The 14562-nt window shown below is 34.7% G+C and overlaps 1 protein-coding gene across 1 annotated transcript; it reads left to right on the top strand.

The window, feature by feature from the left end:
* Positions 1–3868: 3868 nt before the first annotated feature.
* On the top strand, positions 3869–13463 carry LOC149148642 (pectinesterase 2-like). Its single transcript, XM_089442237.1, has 2 exons — positions 3869–3947; positions 12566–13463. The coding sequence occupies exons 1-2, from the start codon at positions 3869–3871 to the stop codon at positions 13273–13275; spliced, it is 789 nt and encodes a 262-aa protein (XP_089298363.1). The 3' UTR covers positions 13276–13463.
* Positions 13464–14562: the final 1099 nt, after the last annotated feature.

The raw sequence follows: 14562 nt of genomic DNA, 5'->3' as shown, positions 1-14562 counted from the left end.
TTATGAGGTTTTCTTGCACGCTCTCGTGGATGGTCATTCATGCATCGAGAGCTTGCCACTGAGCTTATCAGTGTCCTCGGTGAGGTGGTCAGTCCCCTTTCCTGTCCGTCACCTCACTTGATGGTGTTTCTATGATTTGGTAATTGCTACAAAACAAAGAAATCACCAAGGGGGTAAAGAAGCTACATTCGCGGAGGCGTAAAGGAATCATGTTTGGTCTTGGAAACCACTTCTCTCGGCTGTTGGAGGGTTCCTGAACGGTCATGGAAACAACAATGTCGAAATACATTAAGGAACAAGGTCTTGGAAACCATTTCTCTCCGTTGCTGGAGGATTCCTGAAACGGTCATGGAAACAGAAATGTCGAAGTACATTAAGGAACAAGGTATGCTTTCTTGTGATTGAAGAGTAGGATTATATGAAATTTCAGGGTATGGGCAGGAAAAAAAAAAAATGAATTGGGGGTTTTTTAAATACTGTCTTGATTTAAGGTAAATAAGGTCGAATTCCTGTGCTGCAAGAAAATTCTGGCTTTTTTAAGTTAAATCTTATAAAACTCCAGTAGTTTCACCCATTATTCGGTTTTTTGTAGCATGTATCTTGTTTAAATTGTATTATTATGGCTTTCCCCATTTTCCTCTTTCAGACAATGGTATTTGGAAAGGCCATAGTTTGCTATTCAGAGACCACTCTTTTAGATTCCCAAATGATAGTATGCAAGTTTCCACTTGCCCTATCTTGTCCCTCTTTTACACAGTTCGTTCACTCGGGTCTACTGACTCGCCTCCTGGGGCGATGATGGTATGAATGGAGTAATTTTTTCTCCATTTCTCATTGTAGAAATTTTGAATAATATAACACTTATTCACAGAGATTATCCTGATTATACACTATTTGCGGAATGCATGCATAATACATAACCTCCTCTACTATTGATCATCAATTTGCAGTATTCAAAAACAATTGCATGCGCACATTGAAGCCTCAATCACACATATCAACACAGTATATCACGGTGAAAGAATATAGCTGAAAACCCCCAACTATCTGTATATTATATTGATTGAGAACATGTAACAATACACAGTACAATACTCCTCGCAAGTACTCAGTACTATCTCCCCCTGTTACACACAAACTAGCTCAGATCTGAATCAATCACAGGTTCAAATCTCCTCCGCTGCTTGCCTACCTCCACTAAGCAATCCTGCATGAGAATGGCTGATCCAAACTCGTATTTCCCTTGGCTGAACCACACAATCCTCATTGGCAATACTCAATCCATTGATTGTGAAAATCTCATGCACAAATATAGTCACAACTGACAGCTGTCTTGCCCTTTCACTCACCTTTAACACCTGTCTCCACTGAACTGTCCATGCACTGAGTTAACTGATGTATTCTTTAGTTGCTTTATGAGTTAATAATTAGTGAATTAATTAATAATTAATTCACATCACTCGTCACTAGTGTATTCTGCAGTTAGACTAAATACAACTAGTTCAACCAAGTCAAACTGAACACAACTCCATCAACTCCTCAATCAACTCCACCAAACTCAATCACTTGAGTTCTAACTGAAGTCCACCATGCAATATCTCAACTGACCCATAAGAAAAGCGTATTTCTTTCCGACAGCTGTGTGTGCCACATCCGTAGCTCAAACTGAAGTGCTCTAAGAGGATAAGATAATGTTTATAGTCCAAATATTATTAAGAGCTAATAATATTAGATTGTTCTATATTTAGACTGGCAGTCTAAAAATAGACTCCGCCCATATGTCTAAAAATAGAAGTCCATCTATTTTTACCAACATGACCAATCATCCACAAATAGCATCCTGCGACTCATAGACCATGATCCATATGTCTAAAAATAGACTTTGCGCCAAAAATAGCCTGCGGCCCACTCAGTGAAGGCGACTCCTTTCCACTAAGCTCCATCATCTTGTTGCATTTTCAACACTCATCCCTATAAAAGTATGGCCATTAGGATAGGATACAGATGGTGGTTTTGTTAGGGATGTTACTGTATATGTTGTTGTGAGGGACCATAGTCATAACCAGATTCGTAAGTGGTTTTGGGTTTTACTGTTTTTCCGAGTAGGAGTGCCTACCGGATTCCGCTTGATTGGTTTTCCAGGGGATTTTCAAATCATTTATTATTATAATTTTTCTGAATCTATATGATGGCACTAGGTGGTGGTGATGGGTGTCCATATCCCATCTCATAGCATGCTACTCCTGAGGTCTGCCCCTATACCTCATACATTTAACTACACTGTTTTAGGACAGTTTTTTTACTGAGGTGATTTCTAAAACAGGTGATAGATTCGGCGACATTGACATTCCCTTGGGTGGTGAGGGCCAGGTAAGGTGAGGCGTGGGATCTTACGAGTTTTCATGGGGTCTAGTGGTGTTTTAAATTCTGTCATGACCTTTCATGCAGTCGGCATGGTAAATAATTCCTATGGAATGTACCTGGCATGACATATAGTATACCTGGTGTCGTAGACATTCCAGCCGGTGGTGATTTCCATGTGATTTGGTACGTGGGATCCGTGGTGATTGTAATTTCTTTCTTTGGTTTGCGAGAAGGATTTATTCCTTGGTACATCATCGTAGTATTATAAATAATTTTGATGGACCCCTTTGAGTTGGACACGTCACTACAAGAAGCTTTTATTCTAGCCACTTTGGCAGCTAAGTCATAATGCCACACAAATATGAATACAATGTGGAAGGTGGCACACTCCCCTCAGCTAAAAACCGTAGGTGATGGACGTGACATGTGGTTTGATGCTGGTTCATTGCCTCAGAATAATTTTGATGACGGTTTATTGCCTCAGAATAATTTGGAGAGTAAAAAAGGTGGCGAAAGGAGAGGTGGTAGAAATCAACATCCTATAAAGATTACAACTCCAACACCTATCCTCTCTTTTGGTCACAACGTTCTCCTTGGTCGAATTATGAGTCTCCAGAAGCGGGCATTAGTAGGAAGGTGGTATTTTTCTAAGATTAAAGAAGTTGAGATACAACAGTGGCTGGCAAAGAAATGGAAGATCTTGTTGGGGTATGTCCCCATGGTGGTGAGACTCATGGGAGGGTGGTATAGTTTTCATTTCCTAACTGAAGAGGACCTCAGGAAAATTGTTGCAACACCATGGGTCAAGGAACGGGGTTTTTTGGCATTGTACGCATGGTACGTAGGCTTTAATCCTTTGAAGCAGATGCCAAAAAATAAACTCATATGGGTCAAATTGCCTGGATTACCACTGGAATTTTGGACGAAGGAAGTTTTCACTGATATCGGTAACGCCATTGGAAAATTCATATACGTAGATCCACGGTGTTTGGGAGCTAGGGATAAAAGGATTGCTTGGGTCCTTATAGAGAAATACTTTGGTGAGGCTTTTCTGGATCACATAGAATTAAGGTGGGAAAACATTAATCTCACACAACGTTTGGATTTCTGGGGAATTCCATTCCGATGTTTAAACTGTCACCAAACTGGACATTTAATTGCTAATTGTCCTAAAGAAAGAGGAGGGTGGTGGCATTTGAGGGAGCACAAAGGGTTTCACCAAAGGTTACAGAAGGAGAACAAGTCAGAGTGCCTATCTCCTCGTCATCGTTATGTGAGCAAGCATAATGGAAATACTTCGGGTTCAAGTAATTCTAGTCACACTAACCAGATTTTTTCTGAACCTTCTCCTCGTTATATAAAAGAGGTCTCTGCTCCTATTCCTATTCAAGTTCACTCCTCATCCCCGACATCTGAATGGTCAGATTCCCATATCGTTGTTCATTCTTCATATTGAGATCATCCCTAGGATTTTTACTCTCCAGTCTTACCTCTATAGCCGATAATGTCGCAGAACACTATGGCAGATATCCCACCTACCTCATACACCACATACACACAAGCCCGTAGGCTTCATTCTCCAGGTACTCAACCAAATTCACCAAAAGATAAAGAAAAAGGCCCTGCTCAATTTTCTCCAATATCCTCACAAATTAACTATGTCGACAACGACCTTGATTTCCTATTACAAAGGAAAACTCTCGACCTCAAGTCGCTGACTATCCATATGCCAAAGGGTTCCGTCTCTCCTGTAATAAGTCCATCCTCTGCAAGAAATATTACTGTGAGGCATAAAAACAACAGAGGCAGCAGACACTTTAGAGGTCGCTTGCGCTAAACTCATACTACCTTAACAAATTCGCCATCTCTCATTGACATTCCTATTTCCTCCCCCATTTCTCCCAGGGCACTTAGAGCATGTATGTCGTCTAGTAAGCCCAAATGAATTCTATCTTTTCATTGAACATTAGGGGTTTGGGGGTCCATCCAAAATTCCTCGCTCTAAGAGACCTATTTTATTCAGCTAAGTCCAACACAATTCTCATTCAAGAATCAATGCACTCTGTAGCCCAAACTATTGATTATTTCAGGAGGATGTTTCCCTCATGGTATATTGTGGCAACTGATGCAACAGGTAGATCGGGTGGTCTTGCTATTTTCTGGGACCCAAGATGGGCAAAATTGAAAGCTTTTTCATGCTTTGTGGGCATATTTCTGGTTGGTTACATCAGAGGTATTCCGGGAAGATCACAGATTCTTAATGTATATGCTCCTTACAAGGAGAGGGAAGCTTTTTGGGATATAATGGAGGAATCAGGGATCCTTAATTCACCCTCTCTAATTTTGGCAGGGGACCTTAATTGTACCTTAGGCATAGAAGATCTGTGGGGACAATTTAGGGTGGTAGATAAGATGGCTCAAAGGCTAAGAGAAATTACTTTATTTCACGGTTTAATAGATGTTTTCCCACCAAAAAATGTCCCCACTTGGGATAATGGAAGAAGTGGAAATAGATACATAGCTAAGCGACTTGATAGATTTCTTGTCCAAGAAAATATGATAGATAAGATGGGGGATGTTAGATATTTTATTATCAAAAACTTTATATCAGACCATTGCCTAATCATTCTTCACTAGCACAATATTGATACAAGAGTGGGTTTGCCTTTCAAGTTCAATAGAGTCTGGCTAGAAGACTTAAATTTTGATTCCCTTATCCGATTATTCTAGAAGGAAAGAAGAAATATAGAGGAAGGCCTCTCATGCACTGAAAGCTTTATGAATAGGCTTCGAGTTCTTAAAGCAGAGGTAAAAATATGGGAAAGGAAGAAGAAGGAGGAACTGAGAAGGGAGTTGTCTGCTATTGAGGAGGAATTAAATTCCTTGCATAAACAAATGGCCACCCACTCCCTTCTTGAAAAAATAAGGGAGAGAATATGTGTTCTAGAACTGGAAAAAAGAAAATTCTCCAAGTTAGAGAGATGACTTGGAGATTGAAAAGCAGAGCACTATGGATTAAGGAAGGAGATAAAAATACCAAGTTCTTTCATCGTTTTGCCAATTGTAGAAGAAAACAAAATACAATATGGAAGATGAATGATGGTGAAGGAAACAGTTATAATAAGAAATCAGAAATTACATCTTTGGCGGTAACATATTTCAAAAAAGCATACAATAGAGTGGAAGTGGTGGATGTGGAATCTCAGATATGGGCAGTGGATGAATATCCTATAATGTTTAATGAAGAGGACAATGTGGAGTTGTTTAAGTAGGTCAAGGAGGGTGAACTGAATCAGGCTATTAAATCAATGAAAGGAGATAAAATTCTGGGTCCAGATGGATGGAATGTTGAATTTTTTGCTCATTTCATAGACATCTTCCAGGAGGACCTGTTACAAATTATTGAGGAATAAAGGACGAAAGGCTACATACACCCTCATCTAAACTCAACATATATCTCCCTTATTCCAAAGAAATCAGAGGCGGATACCTTTGCTGATTATTGGCCAATATCACTGTGCAAATCTAACATACAAGATTATTTCTAAGATAATAGCAAACATATTGAAAGTAATCTTATCTAAATTCATCTCATCTGAGAAATATGGATTTCTAAATAATAGAATAATCCATGATGCAGTGGCTGTCGCACAAGAATGCATGCACAGTATTAAGTCAAAAAATATGAATGCACCAGTAATGAAGGTAGATCTTAAAAAAGCTTATGATTCCTTAGATTGGGGATACCTTAGAATGGCATTGTACAAAGTAGGAATAGACTCAAATATGGCAGAATGGATCATGGGTTGTGTATCTACAGTTCGTTATGCAGTTATAATCAATGGCTACCCATCCAAGTTCTTTGCAGCAGATAGGGGACTTCAACAAGGATGTGCTTTATCCCTCCTTATTTTTATCTTGGCAATGGATGGACTGAGTTTAAAAATAAAAATAAAAAATGTGACAAATGGTGTATTTGAAGCTCTATAAATCAGTAGTTGTGTCATTGTTTCCCATAGTTTTTTTGTTGACGATATCTTGTTAATGGGTATGATAAACAGACTCAAATGGTATTCATTATCTTTAATCATAAAAAAGTTTGGGAAGGCCATGGGTCTTGTAAAAAATGAGCAAAAATCCATCATTCTATATGGATCAAGTAACCAGGATGATATCAGATATATCCATAACTGTTTTGGGGTAAATGCAGAAAGTCTAGACAATGGTATGAAATATTTGGGGTATCAACTAAAACCAAGATGCTATAAAAATGTTGATTTGATGTGGTTAGTGGAAAGATTTTATTCCGATATTAAGGGATGGGAATACATGTGATTATCAATGGGAGAACGTATCATCCTCACGCAGTCAGTTCTTACACAGTTGGGGATTTATTGGGCACATTTGTTCTGCATTCCACAAATGATATTTAATCAAATGAATCGAGTAATGGCAAGCTATATTTGGTCTGGTGCTAGAAGGAGATGTAAATATCATTTGGTTAAGCTGGAGAAGATCACTAGACCAAAATTTTTGGGTAGATGGGATGTACTAAATCTAAAATTTTTGGATGGACACTTATTCTAAAATCTTTATGGAGGGGCATCAACAACAAAGGCATATGGGGAAAGGTGATCCGATCCAAATGCATGAAGAATAAGGATTTCTCCTTTTGGTTCAGACAAGGAGCAATTGGGAAAAAATGTGGTTCCCAGATATGGAATAATTTTATCAGGGTCAAGTGCATCCTCTTTCAAACATCTTGTGGTCTTTTGGATCCGGTAATAGAATTATGTTGGGGAAAGACTACATTATTGGAGTAGGAGAGGTGCCACCGGGGACAGTGGAACTAGTACACCATCTGAACAAAAGAGGTATTTATATCCTCGGCCCACTGATCTGTGACTAGAATGGTAGGGATATGTTTTAAAGTTTGTTAGAACTTTAAAAGAGGTAGGGATATGTTATGACAACAAAGGAGATTGCATAGCATGGGCTGGTAAAAAGAAGAAACAGAAGAGATCGAGGAGGCAGACTGCTATCTCAAAATATGCCTGAAATAACTACATAATATGAAATATTGTTGGTTTCACAGCTATTGGCAAGTTAATATTCTAGTAAAAATTGGAATTTTCCTTTGGATAACATGGCAGAATAAAAATCTCACATGGGTAAATTTACAAAAGAAGAATCATCATGGTCCTAGGATATGTTATATGTGTAGACACAATGTTGAGGATAATGAACATTTATTTTTACATTGTCATAGATATGTTAGCATCTGGAAACACTTCACTACCAAGTTATAGATTCCATTCATACAAATCAATACAATTAAGGAGTGTTTAAAATGGGGGAGCACTCAAAGCAAAAGTAGGTGACTGCTCACTTTGGTTGTTTTCTGGGAAATCTAGAAAGATAGAAATCAATTGATTTTTGGCTCTATTATAAGGGGAGAAAATGTAATCTATGAACTCATAGAACAGTGGGTTATATAAGATTAGAATGATGACATTAAGGAAAAAAGGAAGATAGAAAAGGGGAAGTTTCAGATCTCCAACTACAAGGCGGGGTTTTTTGATGGGGTAGCTCAAGGAGGAAGATGTGGGTGTGGAATCTGGATTAAGCTATTAGAAGAACAGGAGTTCCAGATTTACTAGAATGTGGGAGAGGGAACAAGTATGAAAGCAGAAGCTATAGCTTTATGGGGTCTACTATGGTTAATTAAATACTTGGATATCCCTCAAATACAAATTTATGGGGATTCCAAATGTATGATAGATCATGTTAAGGGAAAGAATAACATCCTGCAAAATTCTCTACAAGGTTGGCTGAGGCATATAAAAATTATATGGAATACCCTTCAACATCCCTCCATTAAGCATATTAGCAGGGTTCACAACAAGATAGCGGATGAATTGTCAAAGAAAGGATTACTAGCCACAGAAGATGGCATGTATATCCTGATAAAAATAGGATCAGATGAGATAGAAATAGAAAACCTCAAGCTGTCGGGATAGACCACTGAAGTTTTCCACAAAAAAGAAGAACACCGATGCAGATAAGTTCCATGAAAATCTTTTGTATTTTTTCTAAAGTTTTGTACATTTTTGTATTTCTTTTTGTATAGAAAAGAAAGAGGAATGGATACTTTAATGTAGATATAGATAGAACATGAAAATGATTCGAGATATATCTTAGTTTTACGAACTCACATAGTGAATATCTGTGATATATTATGGATGAGGTTGAGAATATATAGATGTATAAACACTGGTTTATATCTACCTGATATTTTTAAATGTTTGTATGATGAGTTTTTACTCCTCTATGTAATCAAATTGTGGATATCACAGGATCTATGAGGAAGATTTGTATTTCATATGTATGTATTGTTTTCAGCATAATATAAAACAAATGGATTTTTCTTGCTAAAAAAATATGATATTTTTATAAAGTTAAATATAATTTAAATTCAAAAAAACTCATACTAAGAAAAATGTGTAGTGTAAATTAAATCTAAATTATTAAAATGAAATTAATATTTAAAATAATAAAAGTTATATTATTTTATAATATATTTATAAGAAATAGAAGTACTATAAAAACTAAATTTAAATTATTGAAAAAAATTGTATTATTTTATAATATATCTATAATAAATGTTGAAAAAAATTATGCTGGTATTTAAATTTCTTATTACGAATTTAACATTTAATATGAGAATTAAATATTGAAATTAGTGATATAAAAATTATGATTCTTGTTTTATGTTTTGGAGGTGTTTTAGGAATTTTGTAGGGTGTTGAATTGTAATGTATTTATACATTGGAGAATGTTGAATCTACTTTATTTATGCATTCAAAAAAAATAGTTTAAACTAGTCTATATCCATCTTAACTCTGGATCTACCAAGTGGTTAGAGGGATCAAATGTCTTGAGGTGGAAACCTCTTTTAGAGTAAAAAGAGATTTGATCCCCTTAGGGGGCTTGGTAGATCCAAAGTTAAAATAGATATGGACTGGTTTAATTATTAATAATTAATAATTGATAATTATTTTATTTATTTTATTTTTATGTAAATTGACACGATTAAAATTTTAAATTAATAATTATAATTATTAATTTTATTTTTTATATTTTATTTATTTTTTCATTGTATTTTAAATATACTATTTTACATCGCATAACCTAACATAACCTTACAACAAATATCATAATCTCATAAAAAAATTGTTAAGTGGATTCAATAAAAAAAAAAAAAAAACTCTAAAATTTAAAATAGTTAAACAAAACTTCTTTAAATTGCTTTCAATTCTAACAAACCAATATACTATTACACATGCATGTCTAATTTAACAATAGAAGCCTCAACCAACCATGAAAAAACCATAAATGAAATCTCACCGCCATAAAAGGAGTTCTTGTAAGGATTTTCTACTCTAGCCCTCAAAATTCTTGTAAGAAATTCTTGAATAGTGCTCGTCATTTAAAACATCCAAATGGCAAAAAAATACATGTCATTTAAAACAACTAAAAAGATAAAGAATGAAATCATCGCCATTGCAATTCAGACCCATACAGATAGCCCCACGACCATGGTGCCTTGCGTTGTTGCTCATAATATTCAGGTTGATTGACAATCAAGGAAACCCTAAACCTTCACACAAGGCATTGTCAGTCGCGGTTTCAGATGAAAAACTTTTGATCTTCCGAGTGTTGAGTTGAGCGCACCTAGCAAAGCTATGCATCACTATAAAATGAATATTATTTATCTAATTTATTCCAATATTGATGTTGGATCAAAGGAATCCACCATGAGAGTTGCAAGGTGGAATTAACCTAGGCGAGAACTTGCCATTTCCCTAAAATATACATTGCTCATAGTTTCTGTTATTTGTTTAGCAGTAGGGTTTTCCAATAGATTCAGTAAAGAGAGGAATGGTGGAGGTGCGCAAATAATGCACTAGAAATTGATATCCAATGTTGTCCACTGGGCATATAACAACACATTGTATCCAAAATTTTGCTTATCCAGTGTTTCAAGCTTCCTTGGATTATCTAAATGGCCAAAGCCCATGGAGACTGTGAAGGTCATCGTCAATCTGAGTATAAATGCAGTCGAGGAGGCAAATACCAAAGCCCACAACCTATCTCACCCCGGACTTGACCAAAGACAATGAAGTGCCCTGCAAGATGTTGATGGAAAGGCAAAGGAGGAAAACACATAAAATACACCCAAAAAAAGTATATTCATAAAACTTCTCAATACACATTCACTGAGCTGCGACTCTTTCCTCTTCTGGTCTCATACAAACTTAATTGATTACAATGAACCCAAAATGAGGTATTTATACTTTTTGACTTGCTTCTCAACAATTGCTAGCTTCAACATGTAAACACACACTAAATACCTTTCCAAATATAGAATGAACTTGAACATCTAATATTGGACTTGAGAGAACTCAACTCAACTCAACTGCTCACTTCATGCACTACATGGACACAGGAGTAATTACAATTTCCAACACTTCGCGTTAATTATGACCGTATTACTCCACATAATTCAAACATTGATCCAAAATGGATCTAGCAATAGACTTCTAAGTCTAAAAATATTTCTCACAGAGGAAAACGAAAATCAAAAGATGCTCCTAAAAATAGTATCATTGCATAGATCTCTTCATTCTGAATCTAACACAATTTGAATGGGCTAAAATGAACTTCGAATGAAAAAATCATTGTAAAAAAAAAATTTCCCCGTTAACCTTAAAGAAGGAGACCCGTTAACCTTAAAGAAGGAGACAATTTCTTATTAAATGGGACTTACGGAAAAATATGTGCGTTCCTTTAAATTTATCACATTGCAACCTTCATCCCATGGCAAATATATATATGGAGCATTGATATCACATATATATATTATGGAGGGAACATTAAATATCGCATGGCAAAACATGCAAAGGGAAGGACTTAGCCAAATAAGGGATCTCATAAAGAAGAAATTCCTTGCCTAGCAAATAGGGGATCTCATAAATTCTTTAAGAATGATTTAATAGTGTGTTCGTATTTTTGATTTAGAATATGATTACAAAATAATTTTGGTTTATGTAATGAAATCTCTTGAGTTGTGGGTTTTTTAAATTTAAATATTTATTATAGGTTTATGTAATGAGATCTCTTGAGTTGAGTTGTGGGTTTTTTTTATTTTTTAATTTTATTTTATAATAAACATATCGTTTTGTGAGTGAAAAATAAAGTTAAAATTTTTTGGTTTATAATTGATAGTAAATTATGTAAAATAGATAAAAAAAATTATTAATATCAATAAAATTTACATAATAAATTTTATTTTGTAAGATGATGTTTTTTTTGGTAATAATAATTTTTTTTAAATAGTTTAAAATTTTGAGTATAAATTTTTTATTATAATTTTAAAATTAAAGTTATACTCAATATTTAAAATTTTATATTATAATTTTAAATTATACTCAATTGAATAATACAATAATTTTTATCGAATTGTTTTTAGTGTGGTTTTTTGGAAAAAATTTTGGTGGGTTTTTCAGGTCTAATTTTTCTAAAATCTTAGGAATTTATCACAAATTTTGAGTAACCCCTACACAATAAAAGTGCCCTACAAATTATTCAAGGTGCTAAATCCATATATACAGTTAAAAAACTAATTTAAGTAACACAAATCAAGATTTCACCCCAATTTTTCAGCCAAATTCAAGAAACTCCAAAAATCACACTAGAAACAACTCCAATCTTTATTATGCTAAACAAATTTTTGTTATATTTCTAAAAAAAATTGATTTTATGACTTCATCAACTTACTCTATGAAAAAATATGTTAAACCTCATTTCATTATTGTGAATGGAAAGGTTTTCCTATATTTTTATTGGGAGGTGTTGTTCTATAATTTATGTTCTCTCTCATGACTATCATTTTTACAGATTTTTCCTTTTTGAATGGTTTTTACAGAATTATTTAAATAGTGATCAATGTTGGACTGTCTATAATAAAAATTGATAAATAAAAATAATAAAAATGAAGTGAAATAATTATTCTAATATCATGCCTCTATACTTTCACGCCCGGATGGAGCCCAACAATATTTTTGCACAAATTATCACAAATATAAACCGCTTTTGAAGATTATTTTATTAATAATGTAGTTGGTATGCCATATTGCAGCTGTGACTGGAAACCGATTCATCGCTCGCGACATGACCTTCGAGAACACGGCAGGACCCGCGAAGCACCAGGCGGTGGCCCTGCGTGTGGGATCAGATCTCTCGGTCTTCTATCGGTGCAGCTTCAAGGGTTACCAGGACACCCTTTACGCCCATTCCTTTCGTCAGTTCTACAGAAAATGCAACATCTACGGCACCATAGATTTCATCTTCGGCAACTCCGCCGTCGTTTTTCAGGATTGCAATCTCCTGGCGCGGAGACCCCTCAAGAGTCAGAGGATTATTTACACCTCTCAGGGCAGGGAGGACCCCAATGAGAACACTGGAATTTCCATTCAGAACTGTAAGGTGATCGCAGCCGGGGACCTGGTTCCAGTGAAGAGTTCGTTCGAGGCATACCTTGGGAGGCCATGGAAAGAGTACTCTCGCACTATCGTCATGCAGTCTTTTCTGGGCGACTTGATTCAACCCGCCGGTTGGATCGAATGGAATGGACCCTTCGCCCTCAACACCCTGTACTATGGGGAATATATGAACCGCGGCCCCGGTGCGGACACTACAAATCGGGTCAAATGGGCGGGGTATCGAAGGATTAGTAGCTCAAGGGAGGCCAGTCAATTTACAGTCTCAAAATTCATTGAAGGAGATTCATGTTTACCTTCCACCGGAGTTAAGTACGTCTCAAGTTTCACTACCACTAGCAGGACTTAGCGCGCAATGGAGTTTCTTGACTTTTATGCCAAAAAGTCAGTACAACGTATTCTCATAAAATGTAGGTAGTAGCATGCAGTTGTCAATGGTCAAAATATTTGGCATCAGGTTAAAGGTCGTGTAGTGGTTCGATGCTGGGCTTTGTAACAGAGAGAAACGGTGATGTAACTCTTCGCAATTTTGAATGGTTTGTTTAGGCAATTTTATTGAAAAAAGTATGATGATGTATTCATATTTTTAATAACTATGAAAGTAATATAAATTTTTACTAGATTTTGTTTATTATTTTTATTTTTATTTTTTTAAATAAATAGGTTATTGTCTTAAATATTGAAGGACTTGCAAGGTTAGATTTTGTTTTTTAATTATGGATATTTTTATTTGCAGGAGGCAGTTGTTTATTGTTTATTTCGGGTATACTAATAGATCCATTTTCTTGGCATCATGAAATATAAATATAAATAATAATAAATAAAGAGAGATTTTTACATAGAAATTAGTTAATAAATTTTTATTTCATTATTGATATTTTAATATAGAGTTAAATTTATATCAAATATTTATAATTTTACTCTGGTGCACAATGACATGAATGGCATATTATCATAAGTGTTTTTTTTCAAATTATTGCATAAAATTATTTTCTAAGTTTTTACACATTAAAATATTTCATTTTGTAATTAATTTTAAAGAAGTTATTTTTCTAACTCAATTTTATCAATACACAAATATGTTCAAATTATAAATATTAAACATATTAAAATAAAAATGACATTCAATTTACAAACAATGCATTATAACATCTCCATCATACTAGTGTAACATCTTATAACATCTCCATTATAATATTATATATGTTGCAACCACTTTGCTTAAGTTTAAGAAAAAATTTGCAATCTACATAGTAATAATGAGAGGAAGTGAATAATTTCTTCCCTTTCGATCAAGAAAATGGACCAAAACTTGAACAAAGGAGCCAGAGCAAAACCAATGTCAAGGATTTTGGGCTGGTCACTAAGAAAAGACCACTCTCTATGTGTGAAAACACTGATGGTAATCTGGTTGAATGTGTGAATATCTATCTCTATGCTTTATAAATTAAACATGATAAAAAATAGCATTTGCAAACAATGACTAAAAAAATACATTTTTTTTTAAAATAACATTATATTAATACATTTTGCATGGTTAAAAAAATACATTTTCTTAAAAATAAAATTATATTAATACATTTAAAATAGAAATTTGCATTCTTGAAAGAAAAAATTGATTTTTTTCTTTTTAAAT

Source organism: Pinus tabuliformis, chromosome 9 (assembly GCF_031772625.1).
Source record: "Pinus tabuliformis cultivar Carrire ecotype Pingquan chromosome 9, CPIR1, whole genome shotgun sequence".
Taxonomy (NCBI): Eukaryota; Viridiplantae; Streptophyta; class Pinopsida; order Pinales; family Pinaceae; genus Pinus; species Pinus tabuliformis.
This window is presented reverse-complemented; position numbering and strand designations above follow the sequence as displayed.